This window comes from Pleuronectes platessa, chromosome 10 (assembly GCF_947347685.1).
Source record: "Pleuronectes platessa chromosome 10, fPlePla1.1, whole genome shotgun sequence".
In the NCBI taxonomy this organism is placed as follows: domain Eukaryota; kingdom Metazoa; phylum Chordata; class Actinopteri; order Pleuronectiformes; family Pleuronectidae; genus Pleuronectes; species Pleuronectes platessa.
Window position 1 is genome coordinate 12,877,907 of NC_070635.1, and position 23,540 is coordinate 12,901,446.

The 23,540-nt window shown below is 39.6% G+C and overlaps 2 protein-coding genes across 2 annotated transcripts; both read right to left on the reverse strand.

Moving 5' to 3' along the window:
• Positions 1-1,576: 1,576 nt before the first annotated feature.
• Positions 1,577-14,660, reverse strand: c4b (complement 4B (Chido blood group)). The gene is made up of 41 exons (XM_053432683.1): positions 14,500-14,660; positions 14,121-14,307; positions 13,872-14,040; positions 13,700-13,770; positions 13,524-13,612; positions 13,366-13,448; positions 13,189-13,276; positions 12,951-13,074; positions 12,726-12,867; positions 12,269-12,381; positions 12,025-12,183; positions 11,770-11,937; positions 11,496-11,687; positions 10,998-11,141; positions 10,755-10,878; positions 10,333-10,404; positions 10,022-10,234; positions 9,812-9,926; positions 9,539-9,609; positions 9,302-9,441; positions 9,003-9,218; positions 8,829-8,880; positions 8,654-8,743; positions 8,366-8,569; positions 7,345-7,420; positions 6,455-6,647; positions 6,270-6,365; positions 5,788-5,950; positions 5,218-5,411; positions 4,969-5,124; positions 4,811-4,870; positions 4,647-4,737; positions 4,403-4,574; positions 4,201-4,291; positions 4,012-4,086; positions 3,838-3,940; positions 3,648-3,737; positions 3,107-3,211; positions 2,263-2,346; positions 2,029-2,161; positions 1,577-1,952 (listed from the first exon to the last, which is right to left on the reverse strand). The coding sequence occupies exons 1-41, from the start codon at positions 14,568-14,570 to the stop codon at positions 1,811-1,813; spliced, it is 5,121 nt and encodes a 1,706-aa protein (XP_053288658.1). The 5' UTR covers positions 14,571-14,660; the 3' UTR covers positions 1,577-1,810.
• Positions 14,661-18,005: 3,345 nt separating this feature from the next.
• LOC128449487 (C-type mannose receptor 2) lies at positions 18,006-21,342 on the reverse strand. The gene is made up of 5 exons (XM_053432685.1): positions 21,100-21,342; positions 20,367-20,726; positions 19,922-20,260; positions 19,459-19,806; positions 18,006-19,341 (listed from the first exon to the last, which is right to left on the reverse strand). The coding sequence occupies exons 1-5, from the start codon at positions 21,212-21,214 to the stop codon at positions 18,980-18,982; spliced, it is 1,524 nt and encodes a 507-aa protein (XP_053288660.1). The 5' UTR covers positions 21,215-21,342; the 3' UTR covers positions 18,006-18,979.
• Between the last annotated feature and the right edge of the window lie 2,198 nt (positions 21,343-23,540).

A 23,540-nucleotide genomic window follows, 5' to 3' on the forward strand; every position in this document is an offset into this window, starting at 1 on the left:
ATCAAAACATTTGTAGGCCTATGTAAAACCTCTTTGGCCTTTTTTACTGATCAGATCATTTGACAGTGCGCCACCACTCATATCACCAGGACCCTGAAACTGAAGCAGATAATTGCACTAAGGTCATAATGGTTTTACTACGTAGACCTGTGCTTTTTACACTGGGACCTGTTTGAACAGTGTGAAAAATATCTATTCTGGTATTTGATAAGCTCACCTGGATATTAAGATAAAACACAAAGACTAGCTGTCAGTGGGGTGTGGACTCCTGTGTGGGTGGTCCCACTCCATCAGTGAATCCATCTGGCGGCAACCTCCAGGAACAGCTCCGCCTTCGCTCCACTCCATCTGCACCGTAGACCACCCTCAAACCGCTGACCCCGGCTTGGCCCTTTGGAAGAAATGGCCGAAGAAGTACCTTCGGCGACTAAGGCCGTACAGCACACCTGAGAAAATACACCTGGTCATTTGAACATATTTCACAATTCCCCAGTCCGGTGTCACAGACGCTTCTTTGGTGTGTCAGAGTCAGTCAACCACGCACTCATGGAACATTTGCCGCTACAATAAATCTCTTGTGGTGATTCACACCTGGATTCAGATCTCTGTCAGTCGGTCTTTGTAGAGTTAATATATTTTACTATGCTGCACACACAACCCTGGTAAAAACTCTGCATGAATAAATAACCAGGTGAAAATATTTAACATGTGACATATTACTGCTGACAGTTTACCCTGTTTACTCATTACATTACAAACAATTCATTACTTTATTTTTTCCAAATACACTGTTGCTACTAACAAGGCACTAAAGTCATCCTGAGATGAAAATGTGTGATGCTGACGTCTGCATATTTATTTACCCTTTATTGATTCAAATTTAATGAAATGGCTGATGGCTGAAACAGTGCATCCATTGATCTGGCTGTGATTGAAGTGATGGTCAGTCCTCCCGTGTTGCTTACATTGGACCTGGCCTCAGAGATTAGAATAATATAAGCACATAAGCCTTTGCTTGTTCCTCACTTCTCCGCCCAAGTCTCCCTCCCTCTCCCTCGGCACTGCTCCCTCCCATTGCACCCCTGGTTTTCTCCCATCACCTCTCTCTCTCTCCGCAGTATGAGCTTGACAACTTTCTACATTATAATTGCAATGAAAATCTTTTTGCAGCATGTTTCTAACCACATTTGAGAGGCAGAATATCAACTCTCTCTAATAGAATGACTTTATCCTTATGAGGTAATAATTTATTCAAATCCTGCCACTGTGGGACTCCACTGGGAGCAAGTGAGCCAGTCTCATGAGCCTGGAAACCCCCCTCTCCCTTCTCCTCACCTTGCAGATGTTAAGTAAGGAGGGGGTAAGTTTGAGAGGGGCTGCATTGAACACAGAGACCCCTCTCAGATCCTTTACTGCCAGTAAAAAAAATATATCTATGTATTCAGCAGGAAGGCTAAAACAAACTGAATCACTCTGTTTGGAAAGACATTAAAGAGCAAATGTACGTTTGTGGATGAGAATAAGTTGAGTTTCATTAAAATTCCCACAAGCAGCTGAAAGAAAATACACAAAGAAAGGCACTTGCTGTTGTTTTTTATTTGAAAACTGGCTGCTGTTTTTCAGTCATAAACATATGTCACTGAAGCGGTAAATATTAAATTGATACCATGGTGGAGACTGAATAAGGCGAGCAGTAATGTCTCAGCACTTAAAGATGCTTTTATATGAGAGACTCTTCATGTATCATGGTTTATAAGCAATGCAGAGGTATGATATCATGAGCAGCGAGAAAAGAGCTCTCAGATTGGCTTCACTGTTTACAGCCGTTTAGCTTGTACTCGTTCACGAATGTAGAAAAGCCTGTGCAGGCAGCTTCATTAGCAGATTTGTTACACTCTCTGTCTGAAGGCTTGTTCTCCACCCAGGTGTTTAAGTCCAACAGATACTGCATCCTACAAGAGAAGGAGCGAGTGAACAAAACGAGGATCGATCACAGTAAACGTTACCGTCATATCATTGACTACTTACTCTCCACTGGAGTCGGTTGTGGAGCCATCTTTGCCCATGATGAGGTATGTGCTTCCCAGAATCAACTGTGATTTGCACTGAAGCCTCTTAGCAAACACTCGAACTGAATTTTCATCGACATGCATATCTCCGTCTGGCAGACGGATGAAAGATTATATATTCATGAAGGGTCTTATCACTAAAGGTTTATGAGGAAAATAAATCTGTGAGTGTTTGTAGTAATGGTTTACTCACTTAATCGAAGAACCTTGGTTATTGTAGACCTGTACATCTCAAAGTTGCTCCTCAATGAAACACTGACAACGTGAACAATGTACGCTGCAGATGAACAACAATCAACCAATTATTATCTCATAAACATCCTGAAGTTGTATGCTTGCGCCAACCAGTTCTGTTTCAATCAATATGCCCTATCTTTGCATTCGGATATGAGGTCACTGTGACCTTTGACCTTTGACATCTAATCAACACATTTTCAAGAGTTCAAGTGACACCTGGTCAAAAAAGTGCAAGAGGAAAAAAACTTGTTTTGAAAGGCCACCATGACTTTGTACTTCCCAAAATCGAATCAGTTAACACGTGAGTTAACACATTCACAAGGTAAAAGGGGGTTTTGTGTACAAATTTGAATCAGCTCATTCTTAAAATCTATTTAAGCATTCCTAATATGTCACAGTTTCCCATGACTTTGAACTTTGACCCCCAAAATCTCATCACATTTGTACAAAACTAGAAAAATTTCCCTCAAGGTTTTCTTGAGATATTGTGTTCACAAAGCTAAAAATGTGATCTGTGAGGTGCCAGCGGCTTCTGACCAAATACTAATCAATTCATCCTTACGTTAGAACCAAATATAAAGAAATTCCTCTGAGGCTTTTTTGAAGTTATCGTGTTCACAAGACTGGGACAAATGGACAACCTCAACGTTTGATACTTCCGGGTACTGGCTATCGCTATCATGAGGGCATGAAATACATTCATCTGAGGAATAATTTGGTTCAGTGTCAGTGTACAGTATGCAAGAATGAAATTGATATTTAGATACATAACACAATATTGTCTTCTGTGTAGTACTCACCGTAATCTACTGTGGGGAAGAAGCAAGCATGTTCAAAGCGGTCATTCTTTGTCAGTGTTCCAGATCTTTCAGATTTAAACGTCAGTTTTTGTTTATGACACGGCCCTAAAGGAAAGATGAACATAATGGATTTCTCGATGTTTACAAAAACCTGATGTTTAAAGCTCCAGTGTGTAAGATTTAGTAGAAAGTATCTAAAATAATCCTAGTTACGTTTTCACTAGTGTGTTTCATCTAAATTATAAGAATTGTCCTTTCCTTTACCCCGGAACAGGCCCTTCATATTTGAATATTTTATATTGACATCACAAGTGGGTCCTCTCTACGGAGGCTGCCATGTTTTTACAGAAGCCCAGACTGGACAAACTAAACACCTTTTAAGTTTTTATGACAACTGAACGCTTCGACAGGTTCTCTCTCAACATTTAGCTGCAACATGCAACTCCACCACTAGATTTCACTAAATCCTACACACTGAACCTTTAAAGCTACATTTATTCACAGGTGTTTTGTCCCTATGGGTGTTGGAGTGATGGCTCACTTTCTGCACACTGGCACACATCCTCTGAACACAGTTTGGAGACCAGCTTGCTTCTTTTGGGGGCAGAGTAGAACACAGTACACTTTCGGCCTTCAAAGAAATGCACAATTAGCTCCAAATTCCTGTATTCAACTAAAATGTCCCAGCTATCGTGACAAAAATGCTCAAAAATAAAAAACAAATTGCTTACTAGGTTCATAATAGTCATAGAACACAGCTGGAGCAGGCTGCAGAAGGCCGATAAGAACTCTCTGTACGGCATCGAAACTAATACATTCCTTTGGCTCAAAGAGCTGGTGAGAGAATATTTCTATTAGTATGGGACATGTACAATTTTGTGAATTAAAATGGTTTTCTGCCTCACCTCATTGAAGTAGATCAGCACCCTTCCGTAGGAGACTTCATAATGGGAAATGTATTGCTCAGGTGACTTTGTTAGCTGGGAGGAGGAAAGATTTTAACTCTTTACGTGACATGAAATCCGCAAAATATCTCCGACCACTTTGCATTGAGAAGGATGACACAAATGAGGAGGAGGCTGTGATCCACTAACCTTGTCCAAGTCCTCGGTTTCAACTTCAAATCCACTCAGTAGTGTGATATCAGCAATCGCCATTCCTGTGAGACTGTTGTTCACCTTAGAACTGCACAGAAACACAAACAAAACAATGAAAAATATAGTCATAGAGAGACACTGGTTGGAATTTGTGATCTCTTCATGAATGCTCATAGAGCAAATGTGTCACTGAACTGACCGGACACAGACTGTATAGGTGACAACATTGTTTAAATTTCCGGTGGTATCGACGTCTCTCCTGCTTCGGGTGTGATCATTGGACTGATCAATCGCTGATTGTGACACTGACGACTCTTTTTCCCCGTTGTTATCGTAGTCATCATAGTATTCATATGTTTCTATGACCTTAGCTAGATGGACAGATGTTAATGTGGTTTTCAATACATTTAGTTGTAAGTTGAAATCAGTAAACAAAAACTTACCAGTGTACTTTACTTTCCCCTCCACTGTGACGCTGATAGACAGTTTTGTACAGGCATCCTTGGGATCCAGTAAATGGAAAGCCTTCACCATCTGCCAAGGAAATCGATGTTCAGTAAAGAACGGATCTTGGTCAGCCTTTATACAGAAAATGTTTGAAACTTACTTTTAGTTTGATGCCTCCTTTTCCTGACAACTGCATATTGATGTTGTTCCCCATAAGTTTCTGGGGCAACAGACAAAAGAGGAAAGTAGGTCATAAGGTCAGTTATGAGGCAAAACATTTGTGTGCGTCTAAGTTGAGTCTGAAATGATCTGTGTTACCTTCAGGTTTATTTCCACCTTCTCCTGATTTTCCAGCTCAAGCTTTACAATGTCTGTCCTTCCTGGGACAGTGAACTCTGCAAATAAAGTTGAATCGGAACTGACAGGCCTATTTAGCTGATACTCAGCGAGGGCTTCCAGTGCCATGATGGTATCCTGAACATGGTAACAAAACATGAATGATATGTTACAACTCCAATCCGACAGTAAACTCTGACTTTACGATTGTCAATCTTGTGTCACAATCACCTGTGAGGATTTGTAACCTCCAAAGGAGTTTTCTTGAGTGACTAACCAGCATGCTGCTTTATCTGCAGCCTGGGTTTTCTTTAGTTTCACTGCAGTGAGGAGGGCGTAGGCCGTAGTCTCTACTCTGATGCTGTCAGCCATCTTTTGATTCTTTGTGCTAGCATCTTTTGTCCACAGGTAACAGCCATCCTTCCCTGATAGTTCAGAAATATACAATAAGTAAACATTCAGTTAAATAAACATGATAGTAATATGATGATACAGGCAATGAGATGAGACATACTTTTCAATGATAACACTTTTTGCTCATAGACATAAAGATAAATAATGATGGATGACACAACAGTTTCTCAAAAGTGAAGCCAACTAATCCTGATCATCCCCCGCTGGCTAGCAACAGTATAGATCATAAACCCCAGCTCCTCCATGTTAGAAGATGGGACACTGGCCATGTTATTTGGGATTCTATCTTCAAGCCATTGCTTGATTTTCCATTGGCAATATGGAATTAATAATGAAATGACCTTTACCAATTCCAATATACCACCTATTTGTTATGATAGGACATGCCTTCGGTTGCCATTGCTTCAAGTTTTGTCCAAACAGGTGATAGATCTGTTCCCTCTGGCATGCAAACGGCGAGGCAGTAGGCAGTGATGGCAACAGCGTATGGATGCTGAAGCTCCTCCGAGTTGGACATGAGATATGTTGTTGATCTTGAAATACTTGCATCCTGGTAGAAAGTAGCATAAAGGCGGTCATTGCATTTCACTCCTGAAACCATCTGCACAGAAGATGAACTGATAACAGTGTGTTAAAATACACATTCATAATGAATCTCTTACTTCTGCCATTTGGTTCTAAGCACAAAGTGGCATGAATTGACAACATTTGTCAATTCATGCAGATATTTTGATGACTACGCAATTTTGAATTGATGTTAACAAGTCAGGGACGATCACAGTCATCAGGATCTATCCTCTGGGCAACATTAATTTTTTTTAAAGTTTAATTTCTAATAATAACATCAACACCTTTTTATTTCATCTTACCACATTATTTTGTGCTTCACTTTGCAGAAATTCATGGGACAGTTTCAGTGACAGAGCGATGTAAGCCGTCATGGACGCAGCTTTGTCTTTGCCCGCCTACATTTAACACACATGGACAATGCTGCATTAAATCACAGTTGCTCAGTTTCATATACTCTGACATGTAATATACACACTGTGCTTACCAGGACATTTCTGTGTAACACAGGACGTGGGTCAATGAATGACCCGTCTGTCTCCTGTACTGAGAGCAGGAAACTGACTGACTGCATGATCTTTTCTGCAGGCACAACCCCAGTTATCCGGCCCTGCAGTCCTGAAGCCGCTGTCTGACGCTGCGACACCAAAGACAGAAATTTGACTACGTAGGCAGTCAGCCTGAGGACAAGAGAAGAGAAAAAAGAAGGGAGCAAAGTTGAAGGAATAAGCTGATTTACAAGTTGACATACTAGAAATTAAGAAAATTGATTTATCATATGATCATATGATAAATCAATTTTCTTAATTGTGATTTTACATTTAACCAACCCCCCAAACATTTTAAAAACTGCACAGACAAATTTGGGGAGTTGCTGAACCAAAACTTCCTTCAAATACTTTCATCACAATATCACTACCACATTTAATGGCTGGGTTTCTGTGTTCTGTGGTGGGAGACTCACATGTGAAGTGCTCAATAATACAGGAATTATTCGTCAATAATTAAAGGTTCAGTGTGAGATTTAGGTGAAAAGAATCTATTGGCAGAAATTAATCCTAGTGATGGGCTCACTAAATTGTACAAATTGTTGTTTCCTTTACCCTTTATATTTAAATACTTTACATTTACATCAGAGAGGGTCCTCTCTTACAGTGGCCCAGACTGGACAAACATCTTTTGAGTTTTTATGACATCTGAAGGATGCCACAGGTTCTCCTTCATGTTTGGAAGGGGAGGGTGAGGGGTCTTCAGCTGCAACAGGCAACTTCACCACTAGATGTCACTACATTCTACACACTGAACCTTTAAGACTCCAATATAAGCAAAAGATAAATAGCCTACAAGATCAATAATGATACAGGAAAAAAAACTCACCAGTGACTGGATGGCACAGCCTGCCATGCTGCATAATGTGCGCCAGGTTTCGTCAATTCAAAAATCCTGTTATAACCTGATTTAAAGAAATTGTCCTTGTTAGTCACCTGTAGAGGGGGCAATGTAACACCAAGGACTGGTGTTTTTAGAGTTTGAAAAATAAACCTGTATTATATTATAAAATTAACTTGTAAAGAAAAAATAAACTCTTCTATGTATACTTCTATTTCTTGTCATTTGGTGTCTGACATACATGCCAGTATTGATACAATGGCGTCTAATATGTGCAATTCACTAATGAGCTAATAATGGATGATTAATCAACCTGTTAAATAAGTCAGACTCTAATAACCATGTGCTTCTTGTCTCAATGAGATAAAGATCGTTAATACTGAAGGTCCATGAGGCGTCATCACAACAAAGGCTCTGTGTCGTTTACCCAAAGACACAGACTCATCAAAAGCCCACAAAGCTTTTTCTGTCCTGGTTCACAGGTTAGGAACAGTCTCCCTCTGGGGGTCAGGTCAGCAAACTCTCAGACCTCAAGTTAGTTTACCCCCATCATGCTTTAATGCCTCTGTTTTCACTCCTAACTGTGTTTGTTGTCTGCAATTTAAACATTTAATGAAATGCTTATATTTCTTCTTATTATTTGTCTGTCATTCTAGCAAGGCAATAAGTTATATTTCTTATTTTGATATTTATTGTGCACAAAAGGAAAGTTTGGCTTGAAGCTGTAGGTCAAGAGGTCGATAGGAATTCTTTCTGTGGGCACAATGGGTATCCACAGTAGATCTCATAGCAATCATGGCCAGGGGTTCTCAAGACAAGGTGCTACAGAAACAGACCTGTTTACTTAGTCAACTTTAGAGTCTGCTAACAGGAAAAAAAGAGCACTTAATGAGGGCCTTAGAAATAACAACAGAGTTTAAGTTTAACTCCTCTAAAGATTTGTGTGTGCATGCTTCCAAAAATAAATAAATAAAGAGTTGTAGTCGTTATTCAATTAAGGCGTTCATACCTTTGGTAATCTTATCAAGAGCGTCATCCCTGGCACCAGGAGGCAAGTATAACCATTGCTCACTCAGATCAAGGTACCGTAGGGCTGAGACTGTAGGAGCAAGTTTTGACATTGTCTGTTCCAAACATCCTGTAGGCAACACGATCAGGCCGGCAACCCTCTTCGGATTTAGAAGGTTTTTCACTTGTGCATGAAATCCATTCTCTGTCGAGTGAGGATGTTGGAAAGTCAAGACACTGTCATCTACACAGATTTGTGAATTGCATGTTTATCTCTAAAAGCAGATACCTTCTGCTGAAATAAAAAAATTGGAGCTGGAGTCTGGGATGACTTCATCTGGTAAAGTTCCATCAATAAACAAGGTCTTTGTGCTCACCCCTGTTATGACAGAGAAAAGTAAACTGATTCAAGCAGATGTTATATCTGAGAACAGAAATAATTGATGAAAACTGAAACAACTTACCATCCAACTTAATCACTTGGGTTTCTTCTAGTCTCTGTTCTAATCCTTCAGTCTACATAAAACAACAGGGAGACAAATTACTGTGCTTCCCTTCCATGTCGCTGTATTTGTAAATATCTATTGTAAAAAGATGATTTGGATTATGAGATATAAAAAACATTATTCGTCACTCACCCACACATTCAGAGTCTTTTCAATTGCGTCCACTCCCATCTCATTCTCTATATCATAGAGACGTATTTTGATGGGTATGGAGCCTGTTACCATGGGGACTGCAGAGAAAGAGACAAACTGGGAAGAATGTGGCTCCACAGTGATGTTAACAAACGCTGTGGTGGTGGCGGAGCCAGGGGAGCAGAGTCCTTCAGTTTGTTCCATATGAACGGCCACCTGTGATAAAAACCCAGTGAATTCAGTGTTTTCATTTTTACTGGTTTAGTTGCTACTTAATGTCAGCAGTAGGTTGTAGCTACCTGTAGATTGTCGTCGCCATAGTTGTAGATAACAGGTGAAATGGACATTTGCTCGTATCTTTTCACTGAGTACGGCAGTCTCAGAGACACAAACATCCTCTTAAAGGCTCTGACCTCAGTCGGTTGAACCACACAAAAACCTGAAATGAAACACAGAGTCAGTGAGTTGCTGTTATTATTGAGAAACTTTAGTCAAACACCCATTATGCATTTGTGAAATTGGGAGCATGGTATCACCACTGGCTGCAGATAATGCGATGACCTGAACTTCCCATGTAGTAATGGAATCGGGCAGAGCCAGAGAATACCTAAAAGAGAAATAGCTGTTAGGTGGATTTACCCAGATTCATTTTACTGAAAAGCTGAAATTCTCACATTGATGATATTAGAAGCAATAGATGGGAACAAATGCAAAGGATATAAACTAAAGAATGTGTCAGCAAATGTTTTAATGTCTTTATTCAAAGTATTTCCTTGGAAAATATTACATTGAAACCATACACCTCTTACCTGCCTTTACCATTGACATTCAATACAGTGAATGCAAAGCTGGGAGGGAAAAATCGTCGAATGTACTGTTGAGCAGTGTCAAAGAAGAACTCTTCAATGTCAGCATGACTTGCAGCTGTAGACAGTAGAAGACGAAAGGTGTAATTCTTAGTTCTGTTACATTTATGCCACAGCTATTACATGATATATTAGATGTGATTTTATTCTCACTCCGGCCAAATCCTTTCCGGGCATCCTCTTGTATCTTTTTGCGCCTCAGCGCCTCTCCCTCCAGGCAGCATTTTAAAAAGGCGTCTGCACACTCTTGACTTTTCTGCACCAGAGAGACCCTCTTTGCTCTGTCGTTACAGGTCAGGTTCATGGGGATGACAAAAAACCCGTCACCACAACACTTCTGAAGATTTTCATCGGAATAGTTTGATTCTGAAAGTAAAAAAATGGCATTTGTGTGAAAATATTTTTTACCAGAAGTATCTCACATTATCGCAGACCAAAGTTGTGATGCTATAACGTTGTCTTACTTAAGGTCATCATTTCCAGCTGAAGGTCCACATCGCGTCTCTGTCGTGCAGATTGTGAACCACAGCCAAATTCTGGAATCATAGTTTACATAACAATTGAAAGCTTATGGCATAGGCTGAGAACAGCATCTTTTAAGATACAGTTTGGATGGTTGTTGGTATAATGAAAACAATCATTTTTTTTAAACTGGGAATTCTGTATTTCCGGTTGCAGATACTTAAAGCAGTGGTTAGCTATAAACAACAATAAATATAAAAACATACTAAACACAATATAAACTATAATTTAACATTTCCACTAAGTATGGTATCAAGGTATTCTCTTCTTCTCATCAGTGACACAGTATTCAGTCAATGTAGGTCGTGACAAATTTAAATTTTAAATAAATAAATAAATTGATGAAAAAAATATTTTGACATACTTGCACCACTCTCTGACTTGTGCTGGGATATGAAAGACAGACCAGCATCTTCTATTACAGATACTGGGTTAGATCCTCCACCATATGAGCAACCAAGGTCGTAGGACTGCATGGCAGAAAACACCTGAAAGGCGGGAGAAAGTGGCTGTATTTACCGTATTCTAATAAATAGATTGAAAAAAAACAAGATCAATGTGTTTTAAGAGAGGGCAATCATGTGCGAGGTGCTTTTAAAAGTTCCACCTGTTTGGCTGTGAGTTTATTATCGGCATTGAGAGCGTAGAAGGCCTTGTCCACAGCGAGCAGAGCAATTCTGGCACTCTGACCAGGTAAGTCAAACTCCAGCGTCGCCTGTTTTCCAGGCTCAAAACGTCCTTTATGTGTAACCTGAAAGTAGTAAGTAAAGCAATTTCAGAGACATATAAATGTTGTTGGCAAATGTCAGATTAAAACCAAACATTAAGTTCTACACATGAAAACACATAGGCTGGGTTAGGGTCGTAGGGTTGTGTTTATTGAGATGGCGCCCACCCAAGTCAATTTACAGTCTTTAGATTATGTTGCCTGTATGACACTCTCCTCCACCTCGTGTATAACAAATTCAAAAATATAAAACAAGGGTCTCAGTTATGTTGAATCACTCTTTTCCACTTTATAGTCTTTTCAAAATAGTTCAAGTTCTGTTTGTCCACTGTCTCTCTCGCTGCCCAGGCTGCACTCTTATCTCTTCTGTTTACTCACCTTGACCTTTAGCTCACATTCATCCCTGACATCTACCCACACAGAGTCAGCGATGATGTCACCACGCTGGTTGTAGAAGTAGCCTATCAGACGGAAGGATGGAACCATATCATGTGTTATCTGCAGGTTGTCTTTCACTGAGTTGCCAAAAGCGAGAGATCCTTTTTTAACCAGGGTGCCGCGGCTCAGGACCTGCAGCAGAGACAGAGAGAAATGTTTTTTTCATGACAAACTGCTGCTCGCACCGTGTGGTAGTCAGTGTGATGTGGCTCACCATGTAGTATATATACCCATCCGTTGGGCCATTCACGGTGTTGTACGTTACTGCTAGTACTTCTTTCACAGAGTACAGCTTGTTGGTAAAACTCATGTAAAGGTAGCTGCCACTTGGAGATGAAGCACGTTGAATGGTTTTCCTCTGATGCAGGTCGTCTGCAGTCACCTTTTTGGAGCCAAGAGATGGAAACAGTTAAAACTGAACAACAACAAAAAGAAACATTTAGATCTTCTGAGTTTGGGGGAAACTAACTTCAACAGCAATCTTATCTGCAGTGTTAATATTAAAGGTATGGTGCACTGCCCCCTCCTGGTCAGTAGTGCCTTGCATAAATAGCTCTGAACTTCCAGGTATGTCAATCCTGACAGGCACATCAGGTGCTGGAGACCCATCTGGGAGACGCAAGATCACCTGTAACAACAACAAACATATTCTTTGACATAGTAAACCATGACAGTAACACACTTAGCTGTGTATCTGTGAGTGACATGCATACCACCACATCTAGTGGGTATCCAGGAACAAAGTGTGAGCGAGTTCGAGAGAGATCCATGGTGTATTTGTGGGAGAGGACAGGAAGATAAACTTCTGTCTCTTGCATTTCACCACCTGAGCCAAAGACATTACACACAGTTATATCAGCCGCAGTTATCAGTGTTTAATTATTTAGTCAAATTGGTACTTTAGGGTTTGTAATCAGCTATTATATCACGTATCTGTACCTGTATCAAGTATTTCTGTAAATATAATCCCAGAAAATATATGCCTATATGTAAACAAGTCTACAAAAGTGTAAGCTAATTCTCTCCCTACAACATAATAGGTCAAGACACAAGATATTTGATTGAAACAAATATTTCAGTTAAATATTAAATCATAACTAATTCTAATTACACTTTTAACCCCACTGGGTGTGTTTTTTATTGAACCATGGTTTGAAATATGTCCTTTACTTTTTATGTTGGTGACGAATATTCCCAAATAGACTTGTGCTCGTGTTTGCTGTAAATCAGAGAGGGTCAGGTTCAGGTCCTTCATGAGTCGTTCATTTAAATCGGACTTAGGAAGAGAAACTCTTGCTATTCCATCCTGGACCTGCAAGAAATGGCACAAATTGTTGGTTTTCAACTAATGATTAGATCTTTATATAAATTTTGGATAGAAATTAGATTTCTTACCGAGCCAGTCAGCTCCAGTCCTTTGATAATGACAGTGTTTCCTTTTTCACCAGAAGCTCCACCTCTTGTTGACACGCCAAATTTGCAGTGGTAAGCCCCATTAACCTTTTCACCATGGGAATACCTGTAGGGAGAAATTCAGAAACAAAATGTAAAATCTCTAAGTTTATCTTTAGCCTATGTTGTCAACCAATGCTCGACAATACGCAGATTTAATTTCGAATTGATCAACACTTACATGGCCGAGATGGTGAAGACAAACTCTTCAGCTTTCAAAAAAACACAGTTCTGCTCCATTTTGACGTTCACCTCAAAACTTGGTAAAACTATGGAATTTGTAACAATAACATGTTTTCAGGCTGAAGTATTGTACATATATTTTTTTAAGTATAATTCAAGAAAACTGTAAGCTTACCAAATTTTTTAACTTTGAACTCTCGAGAAGCAGCTTTAGCTTTATCTTCTGTATAGTGAGCTGTAATCTTCCATGTGCCGGTTCTTGGTAAAAACAAAATGTGTTATTGTTATGTTAGTTTAAGTGTCAAGGTGTATTGTAAATATGTCATAACGTACCGAGAAACATCAGGTATGGGGAAAGTGTCTGTGAATATCCCCCCCTTTGTTTTCCTGGAGGTCTTCATTATTCTGTTTCTAGCTGCATTCTGTCAGAAAATAATAAAAGCATGAAACATTTCTTTTACTTCTTCAAATCAAAGCCCTCTTTATTCCTAAAAAATGTGTGTACTTACAAATACTGATATGTGCACCGTTGCCTCATGAGGCCTGAGCGTGTGGTCGAGAGTGAATATCCTGTAACTCACTTGAAGAGATAACATTAAGGTCAATGGCTTTGAATATGGTAGAAAGAAGATTTATTTCACATTGTTTGACATCTATTCCCAGTTTTAACTTTCTTCTTACCTTTCTGATTGGGTTTGTACATAGGTTGATTAGTCTGAATGAAGATATAACCCCTGTGCTTTGATACCATGACCCATGTCGACTTCTTTTCACCGAAGGCTCGGCTTTCTGCCACTAACAACAGGTGTGTAGGATTTATTCCTAATGTTGACATTTTTTCACTGTCAATCTGTAAAAGATGCAGATTTAAAGTTGAATTGACATCTCAGTCCTGTGTTGATTGTTTGCTATTTTTGTGTGAGTCAATACCATGAGCTCAGCTGTTTGGATGTCCGTTTGGCTCGTGCACACAACGGTTATCTCTTGGGACAGAACATGGTTGACCTGGTCCTTCAGGTAGAGAGTGACAGGCATGTTGAGATGAGGCACTCCCATCTGGACAAACACTTTCTCTTTAACTCCCACATGAAACACATTTGGAGCTGAGATGAAGAATCTGCACACAGAGGTGGAAAATGATCTCATATTTTACATTCGATACCATCTATAGCTATGGATTAAGATCTGCAATGTCTTATCCATTACATTATGACATAATAATCATATACTATATTAAATAGAAACATACATAAACACTTCACTTTCGTTGCATTACATTGCATTACATTGCATTATTAGAAGCTGTTACCTGCTTCCTGTTGAGAATCCTGTTTCCACAGCGACGATCAGGAGCAGCAATGATACCGCAGGACACCTCATTGTGCAGCTGCTGTGTCTTTGCCTGCTCTGACACAGTATTTTGATCAACTGGGGCTTTGTGCATTATCCACCCCAGTGTTTCTCAATCGTTGGATCCCTCATTGCCCTCCCTCTTTTGAGTCCCTCTTTGAGAAAAATAAATACTTCCTCAGACCCACGCACCAAATGGCAATACATAAAGTGATAAACTCATCATTCTGCCACATATTATGCGTGCCAGTACAAATGAGTGACATAAACTATATGGTTCAGTCAAGTCATATGTAAATTTCTGCATAAACAAAAAGTGGGTGATCTAAATTGATTCATGTAATATACCAGGTTAATAATACACAATCAGATTTTTGATGCAATTCATATCAAAACATATTTGCCTCTATTGAAGTTATTTTCATAGCAGAACTTAACATGCAGCATAGAAAGTGTTTGTTTCTGTTTCACAATGAGTACTCATCCTCTCATTGGTTGTTCAAGTCCGACACATTTCCCCCAAATCATGTGGTTTACAAGAAATCCAGTTTTGACTCTGGAGTTAGTTTAGTGTGAGCAAAGTTTACCCTCGTGATCCAACAGTTTTTTTATTTGTAGCTTCACTTCTGTGACTCATCTGTAGTTGCTTATGCTTCTTATATAACCCATTATACATGTTTACTCATAATCTAATCCCCATTATCCATGTAGTCATCAGTGAACTGATGGCATTCTGAAGGGAATTAAAAAAGCTGCCAAACTCTACCAGATTCAGGCCAAATGGAGAAGTGTGATTAATGACAAAGACACGTAGACAATATCAGAAACTTTATTTATTCCACATGAAAAGCTCAATTAAAGATTTAGTGAAGAAGGTCATGAATTCACATGTGTCTTGTGTTGCTGTAATGTAGGAGGCATCAAGATATTCAACATAAAACACATTGATGTTAGAGTCAACCTGAGCTCCAATGTGATGTACTCTTTCTTCTATTTTATATATAAATTTAATGTTTTTCTATGCTTTTTATGTAATATTCTGTTATATAAAAAATTATGTGAGACAATAATGGAATTGTGTAAAATAGACATCCCAGAATCTAATGATTTAAAAACTAAGCGGCAGTAATATGAACTCAAATTTGCTTATGGTAAGTTTTAATTCGAAATCTTAATGAAATAGGTCGGTAATCCAAAGATTCTTTCAGCACATGGAAGATCTGTCAGCCTCCATTTCACTTTACAAACCATGTGGCCCTATTCCAAATGATCTCCTCAACCAAAATAATATTATTCACCGCACATAGCAAGATAAACAACATTTAGCTGTCCACTAAATAAGATGGTCCACATGCATGTTCAGTTTAGTAAACAAATATAACAGTTTCAGTTTTAGGGAAATTTACAGAAAATTGAGAAATTCGATTTAATTCTGCAGCTTTGGAGATGGTACAGAGCCTAAAAGAGTTGACTCATAGAATTGCAATGTCCAAGTCCAGGGTCTGGAAATGTTAATAAGCTCGATTTTTGGATAATTACAAATATTCTATTATAGTACACTTAAAAATGTTCCTAATTCAGTCTGAGCCCTGTAAAACCAATATTATTTTAGCAATGATGATAGCAAAATCTGATGGTGATCTGGATCGCATAACAGTAATAAGTAAAACGAAGTAAATGGGAGACTGGGGTATGATGTCCATGCACAACTCCTAGGTACAGACAAATGATACAAGAATTGCGTTTGGACAATCAACACCAGAATCCCTCTCAAACTCTGGAAGAGCGTCAGTGGCATCTCCTGGCCCGGGGTGGAAATCCTGCAGAGGATGGAAGATGAAACAAAATAATTACAGATGAATTAGAGCTAATACAAAAATGGCTCTCAGAGAATGTGCTGAAAATCTTATAAACATTAATTTCAGTAGTTGCTGCTTGTTTAAACAGAGGAGAAGTAATGATCTGTCAAAATAAACAATTAAAAATCCAAGAGGAGCTGTTTCTTTAAAACAGTTTAAGAGGAAATGTTGTTTTTAAATACACATATTCTTCATCTACCAATCCCCTCTATTGTATATACATAAAATGTTGTATTAGTAAATTAACTTGTTCTAATATGTTAAAAAATTAACAGTTTTGATACTCACATTATGGATCATCAATAACAAAATGATAATAGTCCCAGAGAAGCATCTATTAATCATGTGTCCTTTTGCATATAAAATATTAAAGTATTATTCTATCATTCTAGCGTTGTTCAAATATCGTTAAGTCCACGCTCCTCTGCGTCCGTCCTCGACCGCTGCCTGTTCCGTGTGCCTGTCCCTGTCCCCCCTCTCTGTCTCTTCCCCTCTATCCATCTCATTTCATGCAGGAGTGGGGTAACCTAAGAGACCCGGCCACAATGGAGAAAATCTCTTTTTCTACAATTAACTGTGAAAGTGACAGAAGGAAAAGAGAGGGAGGGATTTACGTAGGGGTGAAGACTCAAAAGAAAAAGGGGGAGAGGGGAAAGACAGGAGTGTGCATGGCAGGTAGAGAAATGTAAAGTTAAACACTAATATTTGCGCTCTTATATAAATCAAAAAGTTTCAACTTTAAAAGTGAACTGAACTAAATAAAAATCCAGAAATGGTGTTTTCTGATTATACTCATGGATAAATCCAGTCAAGTGTTTTTAACCTAGAATTGCTTCATTCAGTTCCCGCATTTAACCTTTAGTTTTTTTTTATATCTTATCTGAAAAAAACATGTTACACAGTATATTCTAAATTTGTATTCTTAATTTTTTAAGAATGTTCTCCCACCTTCAATTCTAATATAGGTTTCAGTTTTGTTGCGCCTCACGCTTGAATTGGGATAAGTCCCAAATTAGGTTGCATTACACTGATCTTAGGGAAGGTGAATTATGTTTATGACCATAATCTCTACAAATGCAGATGGAGTGACCACGGGGTTACCATGGGGAGATGTACACAAAAGGGTGTGGCGTGGGAATGTTTCCAGGGGTCAGGAGTGAGGGTGAAAGGGTCAAAGGTCAGAGCCAGCTGGACAGCACACAAGAGGAGATGAGGGTGAGAAAAGGTGGTGAGGGGGAGGCGGCACACCAACCGACCGACTGGACCCAATGGGACATTAACATTGAACTGATGGGAGGCTCGCTGACCAATGGCCATTCAGAGAGAAACTAAGCTATGACACACTCATGTGTAATGGTCCGTGGTAATTGAGAAGTGACAAGGCCCCTCATTGAGGATGCAAAAGCCGTAATCAGAATTCAGCACCGATTACTATATACACACCAGTATTCAGCGGTTTTATAGGATTATTCCATTCAATAATGCAAACATAGTCATATACTGATAAAAATGTTTTAATTGTTGATATCCTCACCTCTGGATAATATCAAAAGTGTTAAAAACATTACCTTCACTTCTTTCCAAACCAGAAAACACAGCAGATATATTTTATGATTTAAATATCATTTTATTGTCAGTTGGTCATTTAAGAAGTCAGCACAGACCAAATATCATTTATTTTCCAATAGTTTCAAGTGACAGCCATCACAGTGAATATTTCCTGTGTTGTGACTCATTTGACACAGTTTCTTCTTTTTTGACCAGAAGGAGCGTTGATGTTAACCTGCACTAAAGCTCATTCGAACATGTATGTGGAGATATTATTTCAAAAAAGTAAGGAAGCTTGTACTATGATGCGCAAGCTAAAAAAATTTACGTTAAATTTCACAGCCACGATTGAGTCAGTCCGACGAGAGTGAAAAGAGTCTGTTCACGGTTGTATTCATGTTGTACAGTTTGAGAATTAATAATTGCAGTTTTCGCTGCTGAAAATGCAGCAATGCTTGGTCCTGTGGTTATAGATGCTCCAGGTACCTTGTGTGTGCAGTGAGGAAGGTGAGGGTCTGTGAGCTCTGTATTCCGTGTGGCTGCCGGCGAAGGTCAGGTCACTGAGGGCAGCCGGCAGTCAGAAACAGGGCCGTACTCCGGTGGTCTAAAAAAGACAATCTTGGGGCCCAACCCAAGGGGTCAACATGCAAATAGTAACCCCCGAGTGAAAGGCATAGAGCAGATCAGTGTTCTCGCATTACTCTTGCTGCCCATGACTGTGAATGTGCACGCCTCCACGCTGCACCAGTTTTTCCATATATAATGGAATTCAGGCTCAACAATAGAGAAGGCAGCTGTGTTTTAACAAAGGTAAAAGTATGACGTCACACGTGAACATTAAAACAGCCATGATACCGCTGCTGAAGTCCGTCACAGTTCACAAGCTTAGCGTTTCAATAGCCAAAATCATGAATGTAAGATCAACCATGAAAAACAATATGAATATAACCAGCACAAAGGTGTTAATCCTTCACACAGAATGAGTCCAACTGCACGTTCTACTTCATCTGCAGTGTCACAGGCCCTGCACACTCAGCTAGCACATGTAGAGCAGATGAAGTTCAGTCGGTCTGTCTCAGGCAAGCCGACCCACTGCTGCCTCCCAGTGGCCTCAGCGGCGCCTGTAACACCACAGTCGTATGTCCTTTCAGGGCCTTGTCCTGGGGCCCAGTTCTGGTAGCAGGCAGACGTCGACCTGGTCCAGAACCAAAAGTTCAACTTGCAGGTGAAGCGTAGGCCGAGCCAGACGTGGGGTGAGTTGGCGTTCTTCGCCTTTTCAGCCACCTCCTCTTGAATTTCTCTGGTGGTAACGTGGACGAGGTCATTGTGGTGCTCCCTGCAGTACGTCATCGCATCAATCCATGTCATGTTCTGCTGGATCAGTATCAGATTTCCTTTAGGAAGACAGCACAAAGAGAAACAACCCTTAAATCTGTGTTGCAGGAAGTACATCGGATGCAAATTTTGCTAAACATGCAAAATGATCTAATGGCACATGACTGTCAACAAACCTGGAGGAACAGACTGATTGTTTCCTGTGGAAGTTGTGGTTGAAAGCTGTGTTGTGCTCTGGGTAGTGGTGGTCACTTGCTCACGAGTTGTGCTGTTGACCTCAGGGCTTGAGGTGCTGTGTACGACATCTGTGGTATTCGCAGTTTTCGTGTCAGTGGCAGTTGTTTCTCCTTCTGTGGTAAGATTGGTCGTATTCGGTTGAATGGTAGGAGCAGTGGAAGTAAATGTTGTCATGACCTCTTGAGGAGAGGTGTTGGGAAGAGTCGTCGCATGTGTTGGCAGTTGACTCGTTGTCGTCGTCTTCTGTGTCGTTGTCGGACTGGTGGTTGTTGGACTTAATTTCCTTGCTGTAAAAATCAGTAACGAGTGAATAGACACTGAGAGGAGGACAGATGTAGCTCTGTTGTATATTGTGTAAGACACTTTTCTACAGTATTCTCGGAATAAAGAACAACAACTTACACCCCTGACAGATAAACTTCAATGTTCTCCTGCACCTCAAGTCATTCCACAGCCCTTCATCTTTGAATATGGCAGCAGTACAGTCCTGCTGTCTTAGGTAGTTAGGCTGAGTTGGTTTCCAGTAACGGAACGATGAGTTGCTTCCGTCCGACCACCCCCAGGGATCTTTGAAGAGGCCGATCCACACAATTTGTGACGTGGCCACATTATGTGCCTCCTCATTCTGTTTCTCTGAGAGTATGTTCACCAGATCACTTGACAGGCTCCTGCAGTGAGTCTGAGCATTCCTCCATGACTTGGTGGTGGCAATAAATATGGGAGGACTAGATTCATTGCTACCTGCAAGTGCCAAGGATGGACATTTTGTATCACATACAATACAATGCAGTTTTGCTTTTAACCAGGAATTTTTTTAATGTGAAAAAAAGCAAACAGTTTCACTTACCACGACACAAAAAACTTTTCCTCGTTCTACAGTCACTTTCAAACCACTTGCCAGCTTGATCCAATGCCGCACATGCATCCTCATTGTTTTTTAGTGGTTCTCCTGCCCTCCAGTTTAAAAAATCCACTTCATGATCAGGCCAGGACCAGTGCCACGTTCTCACAGCTCTGGCCTCCAGTCCTATCCAGGCTCTGACAGCAGCTGTTGAAACTAAAGTGGTCAAACTCTTCATATCGGCCAAGTTGTGAACTGTGGCTAAATCGTTGTATGTCGCTCTGCAGTAACTCTTTGCTTCCTTGTAGGTCTTTCCATCATTAATAAAGTGAAAGTCTGAGGATCCCACAGTAAAGGAGCTGAATCCTGTAGAATTAGAGACAGTGTGTGGAGTCACAGCAGTTTGAACCTCAGCAACAGCAACCACTAAATTATGATTGTATCTAACCAGTGTCTATACTTAATTTATGCATTTTTTTATTTATATTGTAGAGCAGGGGAAATTAACACATCAGTTTGAATACCAGCAACAACAGCCACAAAAATTGTATTTTAGCCATTGATCATTTCTAACCTTTATCTGACATTACTGTACATTCTTAAAAAAATAAACCTTTATCCCTATTTAAAAACATCAATGTCTTTACTTATTTTATACATTTTACATTTACATCATACAGCAGGAAATGTCCTCACAGCAGTTTGAATAGCAGCAGAAAAAATTAGGGAAAATACAAACCTGTGAGTAAGAGCAGATAAAAAATTGGACTCCTTTTCGCCAGGATGGATCTGTTTTCAGTCATGATCATAACAAACAAAAATGTTGAAAAGAAAATACTTAAAGAAGCATACATGTTAATGTAAAATAATTTTACGACCAGGTGCTGGTCCTGACACAAGCTACCGGCAGCTCTGCTGAGGGCTGTGTGTCAGGCTGTTTTGAGCTGCACGCTGTCAACAGTGTGCTGCTCCAAACAGGAAGAATGCCACTTGGCCTGTTAGGAGACACGTCCCCGGAAGAAAACTACAGCCAATGCAGTTTTTCAGGTTTTTCACTATGTACATGACACAGGGTTGTATAGATGAAATAAAAAAATATGATTAAAAGCTGTGCCTAAATCAACAAACCACTCATGTCATCATCATTTTTGTTTTTATTATTCAGTTGAATTATTTTATATTTTACTCTCTTGTCTACCTCATCCTGACTTGTCTGCTGCTGTAACAAGGGAATTTCCCCAATTTGGGATCATTAAAGTTTTATTTTATCTTATCATATTTGAAAAAAAAACATTCACATCTAAAAATTTAAAATAAAGAATAGCGTGATCCACTGATACTGTTGGACCTGTATTTTGGAAAATGTCATGTTTTTGCCAGAGCTACTCTTGTGTGAATTTACACAGACACAGAGATTAGAAACCGCTTCTTTTAAAATGTTGATGCCTAAATTATTACTGAAGCGATCTAACCATGAGAATAGAAAAAGAGACATAACAGCTGTTTAAAGGTCATTCTGTCACTTCTGTAAACAGGCATAATCACCCTCGAGGAAGAGGAAGTTCAAAGAAAAATAAAACCATTGTGTTGAAATAGATAGTGGAACATATTACCAAATACATTGTGCCCATCCTGTCACAGACAAAAGCATCACAGAAAGTTTTGCAGGTGTGACAGCTTTGAATTGGATCAGCTTACACAGCACCTCTGATTTGATTCAGTTTTACATTTTAGTTTATCTTTTCCAAACAATAAAAGTTTATCGAGGCAGGACACTTTTAGTCTGTCAGAGTTAATACAGATGCGTTTTGCCAGTCATTTCCCATTAAGCACACTTGAATGCATCCGTGGCATCTAGCTGTATCATCAGGAATATCATGAGTCACAAAGTGGTGTATAAAGTACTTGAAATCTATACTTGAGTAAAAGTACAGATATGTTACCTGAAAGTGACTCCGGTAAAAGTAAATGTCACCCGTCAGAAATTGACTTGAGTAAAAGTCTTAAAGTATCAAAAGGAGCTGGTGTTGAAATTAACTTAAGTATCAAAAGTACCCTAACCCTAGGGCACACAAAATAATATAGTTTCTCTTTTGTTAACAGCCTGCACGGTGCTAGTACACAGAAGAAGAAAAACCACTGGACACAGTCTCGTTTTGCTGCAGGCCAAATTTCTGAAATCAGAAAGTCCAACTGAATCCTTCAAAACTAAAAAGAGGACTCGCAGAAAGGAGTCAAGTGAGTACCTGTCTCAGGCCCAGCTTAAACGCTTTAATTATATTTGGTTACGCCTCAACTGTGTTTGTCTTCTCCCGGATATCCTTTTAGTGCTCTGTTATACAAACAGTAAGAATATATTTATAACAATAACAACAACACCCCTATTGGCACTTCTTTTTTTTTTTACATTGGTTGCTTTGCAAATTGTTATGCTTAAATGGGGATGTTATTGGATTTGCACTGCATATGCCTGCGTTCATATACAATTATTTTTTCTATAAAATTATATGTATGATTCTAGTCCTGTGTGTGGATCATATAGTTGTGATTAAAGGTGTGGGTGGGCCGCACACATTTTTCAGTTTTCAAATTGGCCCGCGGCATTCTTAAGTTTGGTAATGGCTGATCTAGAGGAAGTAAAACTCTTAACAAAGCTTCTGAAGGTGAACCTGCGGAGGGATCGTTACCAGAACAGCCTGTTTGACCCCGGTCGACCAAGGCAGCCCGACCAACATCCGGACTTTTAGGGTCTCAGTACTCAAGTACAGCACAGATGTGAAAAATCTACTTAAGTACAGTAACAAGTATTTCTACTTCGCTACTTCCCACCACTGCAAACCACACATGTCTTTATCATAATCATTTTTAATACATTTTGGCAATACAATAATATTTGGCTAAAACCATGAGAGGCAATATCAAAGCATTGCCCTCGTGGAGTGGGCAAAGAGAATCCCTCATTTCTCCGGACTGCCCCTTGGTGACCAGGTCATCCTTCTGATCAAGCACCTGTAGTCATGAATGATCCACGTGGAACTGTATCTTCAGAATCAACACAGATAACAGAGAGATCAGATCTACAGTATCTTGCGTCTTTACAAGTTTCAAACTGGCAGTTTATGAATGTTGCAGTATTTTAAAGTGGACGACTTAAATAACAAGGTCAAGAACATTTGCTGA